This window comes from Anopheles coluzzii, chromosome 3, assembly GCF_943734685.1.
Source record: "Anopheles coluzzii chromosome 3, AcolN3, whole genome shotgun sequence".
NCBI classification, from domain to species: Eukaryota; Metazoa; Arthropoda; class Insecta; order Diptera; family Culicidae; genus Anopheles; species Anopheles coluzzii.
In genome coordinates this window covers 33352727-33369303 of record NC_064671.1, presented here as the reverse complement: position 1 = coordinate 33369303, position 16577 = coordinate 33352727, and the positions used below count along the sequence as shown (strand labels likewise).

The window sequence follows — 16577 nt, the reverse complement described above, 5'->3', positions numbered from 1 at the left end:
CAAAAACTTTTGCGACTTTTGCGACTGTCGCAAAAACTTTTGCGACTTTGCAAATGTCGCAAAAACTTCTGCGACTTTTGCGATTGTCGCAAAAACTTCTGCGACTTTTGCGATTGTCGCAAAAACTTTTGCGACTTTTGCGATCGTCGCAAAAACTTCTGCGACTTTTGCAATTGTCGCAAAAACTTCTGCGACTTTTGCGATCGTCGCAAAAACTTTTGCGACTTTTGCAATTGTCGCAAAAACTTTTGCGACTTTTGCGATTGTCGCAAAAACTCTTGCGATTGTCGCAAAAACTTCTGCGACTTTTGCGATTGTCACAAAAACTTCTGCGAATTTTGCAATTGTCGCGAAAATTTCTGCGACTTTTGCGAATGTCGCAAAAACTTCTGCGACTTTTGCGATTGTCGCAAAAACTTTTGCGACTTTTGTGATTGTCGCAAAAACTTTTGCGACTTTTGCGATTGTCGCAAAAACTTCTGCGACTTTTGCAATTGTCGCAAAAACTTCTGCGACTTTTGCGATTGTCGCAAAAACTTCTGCGATTGTCGCAAAAACTTCTGCGACTTTTGCGATTGTCGCAAAAACTTTTGCGACTTTTGCGATTGTCGCAAAAACTTTTGCGACTTTTGCGATTGTCGCAAAAACTTCTGCGATTTTTGCAAAAACTTCTGCGACTTTTGCGATTGTCGCAAAAACTTTTGCGATTTTCGCAAAAACTTGCGATTGTCGCAAAAACTTTTGCGACTTTTGCAATTGTCGCAAAAACTTCTGCGATTGTCGCAAAAACTTCTGCGATTGTCGCAAAAACTTCTGCGACTTTTGCGATTGTCGCAAAAACTTCTGCGACTTTTGTGATTGTCGCAAAAACTTCTGCGACTTTTGCAATTGTCGCAAAAACTTCTGCGACTTTTGCGATTGTCGCAAAAACTTCTGCGATTGTCGCAAAAACTTCTGCGACTTTTGCGATTGTCGCAAAAACTTCTGCGACTTTTGTGATTGTCGCAAAAACTTCTGCGACTTTTGCGATTGTCGCAAAAACTTCTGCGACTTTTGAGATTGTCGCAAAAACTCTTGCGATTGTCGCAAAAACTTCTGCGACTTTTGCGATTGTCGCAAAAACTTCTGCGACTTTTGCGATTGTCGCAAAAACTTCTGCGACTTTTGCGATTGTCGCAAAAACTTTTGCGACTTTTGCAATTGTCGCAAAAACTTCTGCGACTTTTGCGATTGTCGCAAAAACTTTTGCGACTTTTGCGATTGTCGCAAAAACTTTTGCGATTTTTGCGATTGTCGCAAAAACTTCTGCGATTGTCGCAAAAACTTCTGCGACTTTTGCGATTGTCGCAAAAACTTTTGCGACTTTTGCGATTGTCGCAAAAACTTCTGCGACTTTTGCGATTGTCGCAAAAACTTCTGCGATTGTCGCAAAAACTTCTGCGACTTTTGCGATTGTCACAAAAACTTTTGCGACTTTATTCACCACACACTCTCCGCCCGTTACCTTTTCTCTCGTGTGATAAGAGCATGTGATAAGCGCCCAATAAGAGAGAGGAACGTTAGATCTTCTCACACTAGCGAGAGCGAGACATGGTGAGAGTGTGGATCGGTAGAGCTACCTCCTGATTTGGATGATCTCCTGTTACGATGCCTGGTATTTTGGCCCGCGTTAGTAGCGTTTTGATTGGTCGCAGCATCCCTCAAAGGTAGTGGAAGGAGCGAGAGAAGCGATATACACTCTCCTCGTCATCTTTCCTCTCGTGTGATCAGAGCATGTGATAAGCGCCCAATAAGAGAGAGGAGCGTTAGATCTTCTCACACTAGCGAGAGCGAGACATGGTGAGAGAGTGGATCGATAGAGTTACCTCCTGATTTGGATAATCTCCTGTTACGATGCCTGGTATTTTGGTCCGCGTTAGTAGCGTTTCGATTGGTCGCAGCATCCTTTAGAAGTAGCGGAAGGAGCGAGAGAAAGAATACACATTTGCGATTGTCGCAAAAACTTCTGCGACTTTTGGGATTGTCGCAAAAACTTTTGCGACTTTTGCGATTGTCGCAAAAACTTCTGCGACTTTTGCAATTGTCGCAAGAACTTCTGCGACTTTTGCGATTGTCGCAAAAACTTCTGCGACTTTTGCGATTGTCGCAAAAACTTTTGCGACTTTTGTGATTGTCGCAAAAACTTCTGCGATTGTCGCAAAAACTTCTGCGACTTTTGCGATTGTCGCAAAAACTTTTGCGACTTTTGCGATTGTCGCAAAAACTTCTGCGACTTTTGCGATTGTCGCAAAAACTTCTGCGATTGTCGCAAAAACTTCTGCGACTTTTGCGATTGTCACAAAAACTTTTGCGACTTTATTCACCACACACTCTCCGCCCGTCACCTTTTCTCTCGTGTGATAAGAGCATGTGATTACGATGCCTGGTATTTTGGCCCGCGTTAATAGCGTTTTGATTGGTCGCAGCATCCCTCAAAGGTAGTGGAAGGAGCGAGAGAAGCGATACACACTCTCCTCGTCATCTTTCGTCTCGCATGATAAGAGCATGTGATAAGCGCCCAATAAGAGAGAGGTGCGTTAGATCTTCTCACACTAGCGAGAGCGAGACATGGTGAGAGTGTGGATCGATAGAGCTACCTCCTGATTTGGATGATCTCCTGTTACGATGACTGCTATTTTGGTTTTGATTGGTCGCAGCATCCTTTAGAAGTAGCGGAAGGAGCGAGAGAAAGAATACACTCTCCGCCCGTCACCTTTTCTCTCGTGTGATAAGAGCATGTGATAAGCGCCCAATAAGAGAGAGGTGCGTTAGATCTTCTCACACTAGCGAGAGCGAGACATGGTGAGAGTGTGGATCGATAGAGCTACTTCCTGATTTGAATGATCTCCTGTTACGATGCCTGGTATTTTGGTCCGCGTTAGTAGCGTTTTGATTGGTCGCAGCATCCTTTAGAAGTAGCGGAAGGAGCGAGGGAAAGGATACACACTCCGCCCGTCACCTTTTCTCTCGTGTGATAAGAGCATGTGATAAGCGCCCAATAAGAGAGGAGCGTTAGATCTTCTCACACTGGCGAGAGCGAGACATGGTGAGAGTGTGGATCGATAGAGCTACCTCCTGATTTGGATGATCTCCTGTTACGATGACTGCTATTTTGGTTTTGATTGGTCGCAGCATCCTTTAGAAGTAGCGGAAGGAGCGAGAGAAAGAATACACTCTCCGCCCGTCACCTTTTCTCTCGTGTGATAAGAGCATGTGATAAGCGCCCAATAAGAGAGAGGAGCGTTAGATCTTCTCACACTAGCGAGAGCGAGACATGGTGAGAGTGTGGATCGATAGAGCTGCCTCCTGATTTGGATGATCTCCTGTTACGATGCCTGGTATTTTGGCCCGCGTTAGTAGCGTTTTGATTGGTCGCAGCATCCCTCAAAGGTAGTGGAAGGAGCGAGAGAAGCGATACACACTCTCCTCGTCATCTTTCGTCTCGCATGATAAGAGCATGTGATAAGCGCCCAATAAGAGAGAGGTGCGTTAGATCTTCTCACACTAGCGAGAGCGAGACATGGTGAGAGTGTGGATCGATAGAGCTACCTCCTGATTTGGATGATCTCCTGTTACGATGACTGCTATTTTGGTTTTGATTGGTCGCAGCATCCTTTAGAAGTAGCGGAAGGAGCGAGAGAAAGAATACACTCTCCGCCCGTCACCTTTTCTCTCGTGTGATAAGAGCATGTGATAAGCGCCCAATAAGAGAGAGGTGCGTTAGATCTTCTCACACTAGCGAGAGCGAGACATGGTGAGAGTGTGGATCGATAGAGCTACTTCCTGATTTGAATGATCTCCTGTTACGATGCCTGGTATTTTGGTCCGCGTTAGTAGCGTTTTGATTGGTCGCAGCATCCTTTAGAAGTAGCGGAAGGAGCGAGGGAAAGGATACACACTCCGCCCGTCACCTTTTCTCTCGTGTGATAAGAGCATGTGATAAGCGCCCAATAAGAGAGGAGCGTTAGATCTTCTCACACTGGCGAGAGCGAGACATGGTGAGAGTGTGGATCGATAGAGCTACCTCCTGATTTGGATGATCTCCTGTTACGATGACTGCTATTTTGGTTTTGATTGGTCGCAGCATCCTTTAGAAGTAGCGGAAGGAGCGAGAGAAAGAATACACTCTCCGCCCGTCACCTTTTCTCTCGTGTGATAAGAGCATGTGATAAGCGCCCAATAAGAGAGAGGAGCGTTAGATCTTCTCACACTAGCGAGAGCGAGACATGGTGAGAGTGTGGATCGATAGAGCTGCCTCCTGATTTGGATGATCTCCTGTTACGATGCCTGGTATTTTGGCCCGCGTTAGTAGCGTTTTGATTGGTCGCAGCATCCCTCAAAGGTAGCGGAAGGAGCGAGAGAGAAACGATACACACTCTCCTCGTCATCTTTCCTCTCGCATGATAAGAGCATGTGATAAGCGCCCAATAAGAGAGAGGAGCGTTAGATCTTCTCACACTAGCGAGAGCGAGACATGGTGAGAGTGTGGATCGATAGAGCTACCTCCTGATTTGGATGATCTCCTGTTACGATGCCTGGTATTTTATTCCGCGCTGGTAGCGTTTTGATTGGTCGCAGCATCCTTCAGAGGTAGCGGAAGGAGCGAGAGAAGCGATATACACTCTCCTCGTCATCTTTCCTCTCGTGTGATAAGAGCATGTGATAAGCGCCCAATAAGAGAGAGGAGCGTTAGATCTTCTCACACTAGCGAGAGCGAGACATGGTGAGAGTGTGGATCGATAGAGCTGCCTCCTGATTTGGATGATCTCCTGTTACGATGACTGCTATTTTGGTCGCAGCATCCTTTAGAGGTAGCGGAAGGAGCGAGAGAGAAACGATACACACTCTCCTCGTCATCTTTCCTCTCGCATGATAAGAGCATGTGATAAGCGCCCAATAAGAGAGAGGAGCGTTAGATCTTCTCACACTAGCGAGAGCGAGACATGGTGAGAGTGTGGATCGATAGAGCTACCTCCTGATTTGGATGATCTCCTGTTACGATGCCTGGTATTTTGGTCCGCGTTAGTAGCGTTTTGATTGGTCGCAGCATCCTTTAGAAGTAGCGGAAGGAGTGAGAGAAAAGATACACTCCGTCCGTCATCTTTACTCTCGTGTGATAAGAGCATGTGATCAGCGCCTAATACCAGAGAGAAAACCATATACTGTATACAGAGAGAAGGCAGTATAGGACTAGAAAACGCGAGAGCACCGAACGTAGGCGTTTTCTCTCATTTAAAAAAATCCCTGCATATTTATCCTTTTTAACACGTGTCACTAACACGTGTTTACAGTCGAGCATCACGATCAACACATGAATTATCTTTTACCCGATTGCTATTTGCTGACCATACCACCACACAGCAGTAATCTCTAATTGCCCGTTGTTGCTCCTCCCTCTTTCTGTTAGACTGATACATCATGCACGCCATTTATCAGCAGGAAATTGATAGATTGTGTATGTGTAAGGTTATCTCGTACAATCACACGATAGTAACCTGTCCGTTTCCCATCCCTTTCTCTGTGCTACTCTTTCTCTTCAATGAACGCGCGTTTCGTCACACGCAGGAAGAAGCCGGCAAGCGCGCGCGCGCGAGGCGCATGAATCATCAACGAGCGCGTGCCTACCCTGACCATGGCAATCACAAGACCGGCACCGCACCGACACATATCTTCTCTGACGTCACTGTCGTAAACAACGGCCACCGCCGCTCCAGTGTTGCGCAATGGACAGCGAGAACGCGCCAACATGCGCCACAGAGAGCAATACGCGCAGCTCTCTGCGAGAGATACCTTTCTCGCGCATTAACAGCTGATCGAGCATTGCGCGGCGGCACGAAGAAGCGCTTTGAGCGCCAAAATCTCGCCAATCTTGGTAACACAATATTCGTGAGAAAATTTGCATTTGATTTGCAGCGAGAGAGCTGCTATCTTCGATCTTCGATGTGAAACGCTGAGAGGAACAGCATCGCTGACTCATCATCGTGATCGCGTTCCCTATGTCGGTGTGTCGGCGGGCCAGGCCGGTTGCCAGTGTCTGGGTGATAAAAAAAACCAGCTTTTTCTGGATCATAGAGGCGCGCCACACGGAGCTTTTCACTTGGCACTGCCGTGACATTTTGAAGCAACGGGACGAATCTTTGTCGATCAAGCGCTGGTGGTGGCGTCTCGGCAGCTTCTTCATCTGCCATCTGCCAGCCGTCGATGAGTCACGTCAGTTTATGCGCCGGGGCCCCCGAAAAAATGTACCATATATTAAGGAACCAACAAGCTCTCGTCTGTGCGGGAACAGCGGCTTTTGGACTTTCCATTAAGATCGGGCTGAGTTTACAAAAATGATAAAGCGAAGCGGTTAGTGGGGGGGGTTTGTCGCGTGCTAACTGCTGCTTGGTTTGGCCTTCCTTATCAATTGCCGGACCGTACGTAGTGTTCAGGGTCCCAGCTGGACATGTTTGCGATTTATGATTCAATCATGCTATAAAGGCGCCTGCATATCTTGTGTATGTTTGGCATGGTGGCTTACTGAGCGGCTTACTGCAGACTAGGCCATCGTAAAGTCCCACTGGCTAACGATAAAACGTGCGCGCCCCCCAGTTTATTCTAGAAGTTTGTTATTATATGATTCATAACGACAGAAAGCCTTTGAATGAATGATTTGACCTGATAACGCTGTTCCAAATTGTGCTTTAGAAATGTATCTAAAGCCAACAACTAGGACACTTGGGGGCACGTGCTTTTGGGGGTCATCCATACCATCCCATATCGCTATCTTCACACATGTGGAACCACCTTGAATCATCATCTCCCCGCGTGAGAGATAAGCAGAGGCGCTGACATTCTAACCGATGGCGTCACCACCTTCTCCTTCCTTCTGCTTATAACTCGGGCGACTCGGGCAAAAAAGCACGTGCGTGCTGTTGTCTTTCCGAATGGGACAGGCAGTTCCCTTTTTCGGTTTGCTGCCCCGTGTAAGATAGCATTGTTGTCCATTTGTCACACCAGCTGGCAATAGCGTAACACATCATCTCCCGTGTGTGTGCTCTCTGCATTTGCGCTTAGCTTATCGCAGTATGAATGGAGGAGGGCATTAGACGCGTAATGAACGCGTCTGGTGTCCGGATGCTCCTCCCAGTCATAAAAGCACATTTTAAAGCGTTTATCATACCTATAAATAGGTTGGCTTTAAATAACTTTGAGGTGCTCCTATGACTTCTGGATTGCCTTTACATATGCTTTTTAGCTTTTCGATAAACTTTGGTAATTTTCATCTCCAAAATTGTTGTGAATGCTGCACTCTGATTTTAATGATTTTGTGTTTCGTTTTTTTCTCAAAATTTTGATAATTAAGTATAACTTATCTGCTAAATTCGCTCGATCCTCTTGACTACTTGGCTTTCTAAGTCTTAATCTCTGATAGTTTACCATACTCTATCCGGATGAGAGTTTCTTCATTTTATCTACTCCAGTATCTTTTTCCCATCATCTCCAGTTCACCACTAGAGGTCTCAAGGTTTACCCTATCCTAACTTTGATTCCTATTCGTAATGATCTTTCTTCAACCTTTATGTTCGCCAAATAGTCCAAACCTTTAACAATTCTGGAAAGCATCCCAAGCGCGTAGTTTCAGAGCTCCCAAAACTCAAAGACAATTTTGAATTCAGGATTCAATTAATACAAAACTTAAATCAAACTAAAATTAACAGAATTCTTCAGAACATAAGATATACCTCCTGAAATTAACTCCAGCCCTAATGAAGACTTCAGCAAGAATTGGCACACAAAAGTATAGGAAAGACACTTTAAACGACAAACAAAAGCTTTGATAAGAAGATCGTGAATTACGCGCTGTAGGTTCGTAATTGTCACCCCAGGTCATTGACAAGTTTAAAAATATTGAATTATTGATGGAATTAGACTGAAGTCTGCCTAAGGTGTATTTCCAAGAGACCTACCTTCGACAATTCCAAGTATTCACCTCTAGCCAAATCGCATATGAAACTTGGAGTAATTATAGAGACGATCATCTTCAAACCATTAACATTTGCATCTTAAAGAAACAATTATTCTTGACAGACTACACCTTAGAGAGACTTCACTGTACTATACACCGTATCATACTTTTCATATTATCTTTCTAAAGATATCTTACAAATATTCTACTAAAGCCCTACTCCGAACATTTATGCTCGTTAAAACTGGTCCAATAAACCTATCCCGGAACTGGTTGGTAGATAAACACATCTACAATAACTGTGACCTTTAACACGCTGGTTTCCCCCCAAAAACCAACGAGGACGTGCGGTGGCCCTTGTGGACATTCCGTGCTTCGACCTATTGATCTAGCTACCAAAAGTCCCTGAACGAACGCATATCCGCCCCGAAAAAAAAAACCTTGGGTGGGAGCGTTGTGGAGTTTCCCAGCATTAAGTAAACTAGACGCAGCAGCACAAGCCGTAGTATGTCCCAATATGCAAACCCGGGGGGTGTGGTGGGGTGAGTGTTGCAATTTAAAAGAGAGTGAGAGAGAGAGAGAGCGGGCTATCCCTTCCCTCAAAAAGAAGCCGAAAAGCCGTCTCCCAAACACGACGTCATCAACAGCGATTGCATTGATTGCGGTTTCGATTATCAATACGAGCGTCCCTTTCCAAAACGTCCCTTGTTGGGCGAGCGATTGCGCGCACCACAGACAGAGAGAGAGAGAGAGTACGCGAACGGGAGTTTGATGCTCTCTGCGCGCGACCGGACCCGTAGGTGTGCGCCAATGGACTAACAAAACACACCTTTAGGCCGCGGCACGGCAGGGGGCCCACAGCACCGTATGGCTGTCTGTTTGTGTGTGTCTTGTTCTGCACGTTTGATGATTCATTGAACAAAAACTTGTCCCGCGGCCACAAGACAGCGGTAGCCGCGGCTGGTTGGGCTGGCGGTAACGACGACGTCGTCGTTGTCGTGGTTGTTGTTTGTGAGCGCGAACGCAGTCGAACATGCGCGCACGCTCGCGCAACATCGGCGCGGGGTAACACAGTCTTAAGCATCCCGGCGCTGCGATCGGTCGCGTTTGTTTTTTGCTCTCTTCCAATTTCTTCGCGCGAGGTATAAAGATCATGTTGTTGGCGTTGTGTGTTGTGAGTCGGATGATGCTGATGTCCACCGTTGTCGCGATCGGTGTTGTTTGCGCCCGCCACCTGAAGAGTGTGTGAGCGCGCGCGCGCACGCTTGACGAGCCGGACACAAAGGAGTGTGTTTTGCCGCGGATATACAACACTTGTGGGTGGCGCACACGTTGCGCTTTTGTGTCATTGTTCTAACGCACAGTTTGGTTCGAAAAAAACACACGAAAAGAAAGTTCACGCTCCTGCTGTTGTGCCAGTGCCAGTGAGTGGGTTTGTGCGAAAGGGAACTTACCCGCGTGTTTGGCCCTGCGACGGGTCTCTGGATCGTGTGTGGTTTGCGTGTGAGTGTGTATGCGAATGTAAAGTTCTTTGTTTACGGTGTGTTGTGCTTCTTCAAACGGAGGTGGTGCGCGAGCGCGTGCCAACAGACACGTACACACACAACACCGTTCGCGATCGTGTGCAGAGTTCAATTCGAGTTCGTCCGCGCTGCTGTCCTCCTGCTGTTCCTGTTTGCTTCCAAAGGTGCCAAAAACTTCCGAAAAGACGAGCAAACGTCACGCCAGCAAGGTGAGTAGTGGTATCCTTCTTCACACCATCTGACTCATCGATCTGCAGAGACAGAGATAGAGAGAGAGAGCACACGAAAAATTCCATTAGTCAGCTGTAACTCACGCACTCACGCCAGACGCACGCACGCACGATCTGGGAGTTTCCAAAACAAAAAATCGAGATGAGTAAAGCGAAGACCGGCGCCCGGCCGATCACGCTCCCAACCGTCGCAGTCGGAAACGGCAGACATACCAGGCGTTACGGCCCAACACTGCCGTGCACCAACAGCGGCAGCGCGCTCGCGGTTGGATTTGCGAAACTCCGATCGATGACGTCGCGCGATCGTGTTCGTGCGCGTTCGCGGAACTGTGAGTGAGTAAGCGGCGCGCATTATAGCATCATCTCTCGCGTACGTAACAAAAAGGGCGCTATGTGTGTGTTTAGTAGTGGTGGTGTTCCCTTCTGCTACTTACCGTCGATCGGAGTGCGGTGTGAACGGTGGAGCTAGAACCGTTTGCCCTCCCGTGTTTGGCTGGATCAGCTGTGTTAGAAAGGGCGTTGCGCGAGCTTGTTCTCTCTGCCAGGGGTGAGCAACCTGCAAACGGTGGCCTTTGGAAAAGATTTTTAGTCATATAATCGCAAACAAAAACTTATGAACACGTCATGGTTGTGGGACACTTCCTTGACTCTTTCTTATGGGCCGTGAACTTCATATGATGGAAATTAGACTCTCTTGTTAGACAGGCTCCTTGGAAATTCCCATTGGATTTGTCCAACAAGGGTGCTATAGCCCAATTCCCATACATTAAGTTCATTACACGTAAGAAGGAGTCAATAAAGTGTCCCACATTTATGAGCACTCCTGGAAAACGCTGTAATATACTATTTAGACAGTAACTAAAGGTTCTTCATTTATCTTTTGAGGAAACTATTTAAATCGGGAAAAAATCGTGTTGTTGAAAGGAGACTTTTTGTAGGTATTTTGAGCTTTTTGGTGGTATTGAGTTATCCGTTTGTGATTTGTTTTGTACTTCAGATGTTTGCATCTCGAACCTATTTGTCAAAATGATTAATTTTATTAATTGAAAAACCTTCTTTCGCTCTGTACAGTCTGTTTCCGAGTTACGCGGTTTCCGCGTTCCCGACGAATCCGCGTAACTCGAATATCCGCGTAAGTCGAATTTCACGTTTTTTGACTAAATACTGTTCATTATTCGCAGTTTTTGATTTAAATTAATACTTTTGTACACTTTATCATTTATTTGCTATGATTCGTGCAGAAAATTCTAATATTTCTGGCTTTTAGCGGTTTCAATTTGTTAGCAAAAATGCAATTTATACCGAACTTGAAGCAAATTGTACTGATTTGACATTTTATTTGTCACATTTAGAAAACCGCGCATCTCCGAATCCGCGTTAGTCGAGAACCGTGTAACTCGGGAACAGACTGTAGCGTTTATTTGAAAATGATACCTTTACTAAATGTTGATTAATTATTTGCTTATAAAACGATGCACATTTCTCGCAATATAGACCAATGATTATTCACTTACCTGGTGTTATGGATTTGTAGTCTATGCTAGATGTAGGAGTGTCCAAAATCCGTACCGTCAGCGTATCCGTTATCCCGGTTTAAATGGCGAACACCTTCTTTTCTTTTTTGCCATCTTTTTTGCCACCTTTTCTTCTTTTTTGCCATCTTTTCACCCCAGCTTGGGCTTACCACACCGCCTCTGATCTTGTGGCCGGCATAAAGGAACTTTCGAGCTGGGTCGTCCCTCGGTACAGTCAACCTGCACAACTTAACAATATGCCCGCGTTGGGTTTGAGCCTGGTATGGACTGTCCCCCCGTAGCAAGGACTGACTTATCCGACTGCGTGGTGCTGAATAAGTCTCGTAAACCTGTATCGTCAAATTTCCATCCGCATCACATGAACGATTAAACATGATTAGATATACAGTATTCAATGAATGCAGCCTGCTCTATAAGTAAAACTTGGGAGAAGTTTCATCCTAAAAAAAATGGATTTTTTCATTTAAAAAAATGTTAAAAATGACACAAAATTTAAGGGCTTACCCGCTTGAAAACCCCTGACGCGCTAGACAACGTTGTTCCGTACGCTCTTTGTTGACCTACTCTCCATACTGCACACACAGACACACATTTGCGATCACCTCCACACATCCGCGACCGTCTGATCGAGTAGGCGGGTGCGCGACCGTTCTCTCAAAACCTTCCGAAATCATCACCAGCATCATCATCATCATCAAACCGTCTGTGTGAGTTGCTGCTGGTGCCCTTCGCACGTGGTGAACGGTATGATGATGACGACGCTACTGATGATGTTACTCTCTCACTCTCACTCACGTATTGAGCGAATTTCACGCTAGCGAACGATGACGTGTTTATCGCATTGTATGTGGCGTCAAATCAATCACCGCACACACCAGAGCGTACCCTCCAAACTCGTTCGTTCCCACCACTATACCTCCAACGATTCCGACAATTCGGAACTGGATGATTCATGCAGTACACCGCACTTGGTGGTCGTATCATCTAAAAAGAAGGAGCAAACGAGAAGTTAGAAATAAAAACAATGATGGCACACACCGATGTCATACCGATCCATTACCACACACTCACCGCGGTCGTTCACATTATCAGACACCCATTAGTTCATCTCCATTACCGATACCTTCCCCGAGTGCGGGGAGGATTGTCATAAACTCATCAACTAGAAGCTACGGTGGTACCCCCCTACGTGTCATCGTTTGTTTTAAGAAATGGAGATCACACTCTTATCAGACGACGAACCTGTTTTCCGCTTCGATTCAAGCTTCTCTGGACGCGCCCCGTCCAGTGTTTTGAAGGGCAATAAATTCCTCGCCCATGTTGAATGGGTTCCATTATGCACTGGACTAAATGGCCGTCAGCACACCTTTTCCTTCCTTTTCCGTAGCCTGCTTTTTTCCGGGTCCGATGCGCAGCACAATGTGTCTTCTTGTAGCGCTCGTTAAAATGTCCCACGGCTTACTGTGCTCGAGGGGGGCACCCACAGCCCAAAAGATTGCACATTAGCCAAAGGTGCTAATCGAACGGGCAAACATGTCTTCCCACAGCCTACTACAGTGTGTGTGTCTCCCAATGTGTCTGTACGATATTTTCCCTTCATTAAGCTAAATAAACACTCCAATTTAGGGGAACACTCCTCAAAAATTGTTAAAATGCTTACCTGACGCTCTATCTTCCCTTTTCAGCATGCAATCTCAAGAGGAAGCTGCAGAGGGCACGGAGGGTGTCCACAACAAACCTGCCGGCGGTGACCACCCTGCTCCAGCAAATCCACCGAGTTCGAATGAGTTCTACTTCCATCTGCCGGCTCGCTTTCCTGCCTCACACATGATGCCGATCGGGATCGGTGTACAGGGTGCCGTGTGGTAAGCCTCTGGAATTAGAAGAAACAATAATTTAGCAATATTTAATCAATGTCCTAATCATAACATTACAGTAGTGCCGTGGATATAAAGACGGGCAGAAGGTTAGCAGTGAAGAAGCTGTCGCAACCATTCCAGGATGTTACCTTTGCCAAGCGCGCCTACCGTGAGCTGAAGCTGATGCGGCTTGTCGATCATCCCAATGTGAGAGAGGCTTCTTTTTTCTCTGCTTCTCACCACTGCACCACTAACATCTTCTCCTAACATCATCTTCCAGATCATTAAGCTCCTGTACGCGTACACCCCGCAGCAAACGCTCGACACCTTCCGCGATGTGTACATCTTCACCGAGCTGATGGACAGCAGCCTGCAGCACGTGTTCGGTACCAAGCTCGACCACGAGCGCATATCCTTCCTCGTGTACCAAATGCTGTGCGGCATTCGCTACCTCCACTCGGCCGGCATCATCCACCGGGACCTGAAACCCTCCAACATTGTGGTGCGCAAGAACTGTACGCTCAAGATACTGGACTTTGGGTTGGCGCGCAGCATCGACACCAGCTTCACGATGACGCAGTACGTCGTGACGCGCCACTACCGTGCGCCCGAGATCATCCTCAACATGGAGTACGACACCAAGGTGGACCTATGGTCGATCGGCTGCATCATGGCGGAGCTGATCACGGGGGCGGTCCTGTTCCCCGGCACCGACCATGTCGACCAGTGGATGCGCATCGTCGAAACGCTCGGTACGCCGCGGCCAGAGTTTATCGCACGCACAACGCCCGGCACGCAGCGATACATAAGCAATCAGCCGGTTGTGGCGGGACGTCCGTTTGGGGAGCTGTTTCCGGACGAGGTGTTCGAGGGGATGGCATCGCCGAATGTGCCCCAGCTGACGAACGATGCGGCAAGGGACTTTCTGCGCCGCATGCTTGCGTTTGATCCGATGGAAAGGATTTCGGTGGACGAGGCGCTGGCCCATCCGTACGTTAGTGTGTGGTACTACGAGGAGGATGTGATGCGACCGCCGCCGAAGCCGTACGACCATGCGCTCGATGCGCGGAACTTGACGGTGGAGCAGTGGAAGCGGTTGCTGTTTGAGGAGATTCAGGACATCCAGCGGACGATGTCGTTGGATGAGGAAGGGTGAAGGGAAGGGTGGGGGGGGGGTTGCACAGTGGGATGGGAAGCAATCACACACACACCGAAGGCCATTTGCGTTTCCTTTCAAGAGGCTGTTATTTGTTAGTTTAGTCGCGTAGGGTAAGTAATGATGCTAGCTTTAAAACCCCTAGAGACTTGTGTATTGTAAGCAGAAACAGTAGTGGGAACGTTCCTCTCAATCTCTCCCTAGGCATTTATACTTATTTACGCTATTAATGTTAGTGAAAGTTGTAGCGATACGTTAATATTGTTTTTTTTTCTCTCAGTTTCTACGGTAAACGCGTCTCGATTGATTTTTGGTCGCTTTACTAAGAACATTGTTTATTAAATAAATTTTTGTAGAATATTTGTTCTTTAATAACGGAGCGAAGTGAAATAATTACTTACAATTTCTAGTGTCTAAACAGCCCGCAAAAGCGGTGCAGAGAGTCGAGTAGTGTTGGAGGGGGTGGGAGGAATGGCTTTTAGAAAAATGGGACACGACAAACGAGGGCCTTTCTTCGCGAGACGAATATTTACATCGACATGCGTCCAACAAAATGGACACAAAACGAAGACGACGACGACGAGGACGACGAGGCGGAGAAGATTGGAAAGAAAGAGTTTGGAATGAAAAAAGGTGGCGTGTGTGTTTTGTTTGTGTAAAAATGTACAGTAATAATTCCTAATAATTCGGCACACGCGGACAAACACGCGCGCAAATTCAGTAACGTAATTCACGAGCACACCTTTTAAAGAGAGAAAAAGAGGAAGGAATGGCAAAACACCTGACAGCGCAAGAGGGGAAGAAAAAAACGGGGAATTACAATTACTCCGTCGGGATGTTGCACCGCTCGAACCCATCGAAGTACTTGTGCTCGAGGATCTTCTTCGCCGAGATGCGCAGCATCGGATCGTAGATAAGGCACTTCTGCAGCAGATCGATACCGGCCGAATCCAGATTCGACACCTGACTAGCGAGATTGTTCTGCGTCCAGCACGGGAAGGATGATTTGTAATCCGGCAGCGAGGTCACCCCCGGCCAGATGTCATCCGTCGGCGTGCGCAGTATGCGGAACATCCGGAACAGCTGATCGATCTCCGAATCGCCCTGGAACAGTGGCTTCCGGGTGGCCATCTCGGCAAAGATACACCCAATCGACCAGATGTCCACGGGGCAGGAGTAGCGCAGCGACCCCAGCAGCACTTCCGGCGCCCGGTACCACAGCGTCACGATCTCGTGTGTGTAGTTGCGCACGGGGATGCCGAACGATCGGCCCAACCCAAAGTCGGCCACCTTGATCACGCCCTCCTTGTTGATGAGCAGATTCTGGGGCTTCAGATCGCGGTGCAGGACGCGCCGACGGTGACAGAACAGCATCGCGGCCGTGATCTGATACATGTAGCTCTTGACCAGATCCGCATCGATCATCTTCTCCGGCGGCAGGCTGTCCATGTACTTCTTCAGATCCATCGACAGGAACTCAAAGATTAGATAGAGCCGGTTCTCCTCCATCAGCACATCCTTCAGCGATACCACGTTCCGGTGCTTCAGCTCCTTCAGCAGGGATATCTCTCTGTGTGTGGAGACGGTGAGAGGAAGAAGGGGGGAAGTTAGTACGGGCACACACGCACATTCGCTACATCACGTGCAACGGGAACACTGTCCCCTTACCTGATCGCAGTGGATGGGATGCCCTCGTCCTCCGTTTCCAGCCGGATCTTCTTCATGGCCACGATCTCACCGGTGTGCTTGTTGCGTCCCTTGTACACCACACCGTACGTACCCTCGCCAATCTTTTCAATCTTCTGAAAGTCCTCCATCGCTCTGTTTGTATGTGTTTCCTTTCGCCTTCACCGCCGTTGCCCGTCTTTTTGGTCGAGTTTTTCACCGTTTTTTTACAACACGCAGCAACAGGAAATGTTGCGACGAAAGGTGCCAACTACGATTTGTGGAGCGTTGTAAACAAGGTGCGAGCGCGGCATAAATGGCGTTCGTTATGTTTGAAAAGCAGCCCGAAGCGGACGTTAGCCGCTCGACTGTCAGGCGGTGAGCGGTTGACGTTTGCCGAGCGCGCTCGATACAGTCGAGCAGTTTTTGGTCGAAAAGCAATGGGTGGTGATGGGAATGGTTTGTCGCGTGGATGACAAATTGTCTACGTTTGTTTGGAATTGTGTCGTCTCTTTGTATTGTGTAGCAAAATAAGGCAGAAAAAAGATTTAACTACATTTCTAATTATGACATCAACAAAGTTCTTCCATTTGTCTGCAGGAAATATTTAAAATTATCCAAA

General features: G+C 47.3%; 3 protein-coding genes across 3 annotated transcripts in view; 1 reads left to right on the top strand and 2 right to left on the bottom strand.

Annotated features, from left to right (window-relative positions):
- Window positions 1-16577, bottom strand: part of LOC120955650 (guanine nucleotide-binding protein subunit alpha homolog) — a 252778-nt gene that overhangs the window by 212171 nt on the left and 24030 nt on the right. The gene's annotated exons all lie outside the window — the stretch shown is intronic.
- On the top strand, window positions 8775-14489 carry LOC120955649 (stress-activated protein kinase JNK-like). Its single transcript, XM_040376705.2, has 4 exons — window positions 8775-9719; window positions 12961-13140; window positions 13212-13341; window positions 13415-14489. The coding sequence occupies exons 2-4, from the start codon at window positions 12962-12964 to the stop codon at window positions 14288-14290; spliced, it is 1185 nt and encodes a 394-aa protein (XP_040232639.2). The 5' UTR covers window positions 8775-9719; window position 12961; the 3' UTR covers window positions 14291-14489.
- On the bottom strand, window positions 14594-16308 carry LOC120955652 (cyclin-dependent kinase 1). Its single transcript, XM_040376708.2, has 2 exons — window positions 15959-16308; window positions 14594-15860 (listed from the first exon to the last, which is right to left on the bottom strand). Exons 1-2 carry the CDS (start codon window positions 16105-16107, stop codon window positions 15113-15115), a joined length of 897 nt encoding a protein of 298 aa, XP_040232642.1. The 5' UTR covers window positions 16108-16308; the 3' UTR covers window positions 14594-15112.

What these genes read in the sequence shown, in the direction of transcription:
- LOC120955649 (XM_040376705.2), top strand. Translation starts at nt 12,962, where the DNA reads ATGCAATCTCAAGAGGAAGCTGCAGAGGGCACGGAGGGTGTCCACAAC. An exon ending in GGTGTACAGGGTGCCGTGTG is followed by an intron (nt 13,141 to 13,211) that starts GTAAGCCTCTGG and finishes ATAACATTACAG; the next exon opens with TAGTGCCGTGGATATAAAGA. An exon ending in GGCTTGTCGATCATCCCAAT is followed by an intron (nt 13,342 to 13,414) that starts GTGAGAGAGGCT and finishes ATCATCTTCCAG; the next exon opens with ATCATTAAGCTCCTGTACGC.
- LOC120955652 (XM_040376708.2), bottom strand. Translation starts at nt 16,107, where the DNA reads ATGGAGGACTTTCAGAAGATTGAAAAGATTGGCGAGGGTACGTACGGT. An exon ending in ATCCCATCCACTGCGATCAG is followed by an intron (nt 15,861 to 15,958) that starts GTAAGGGGACAG and finishes CTCCACACACAG; the next exon opens with AGAGATATCCCTGCTGAAGG.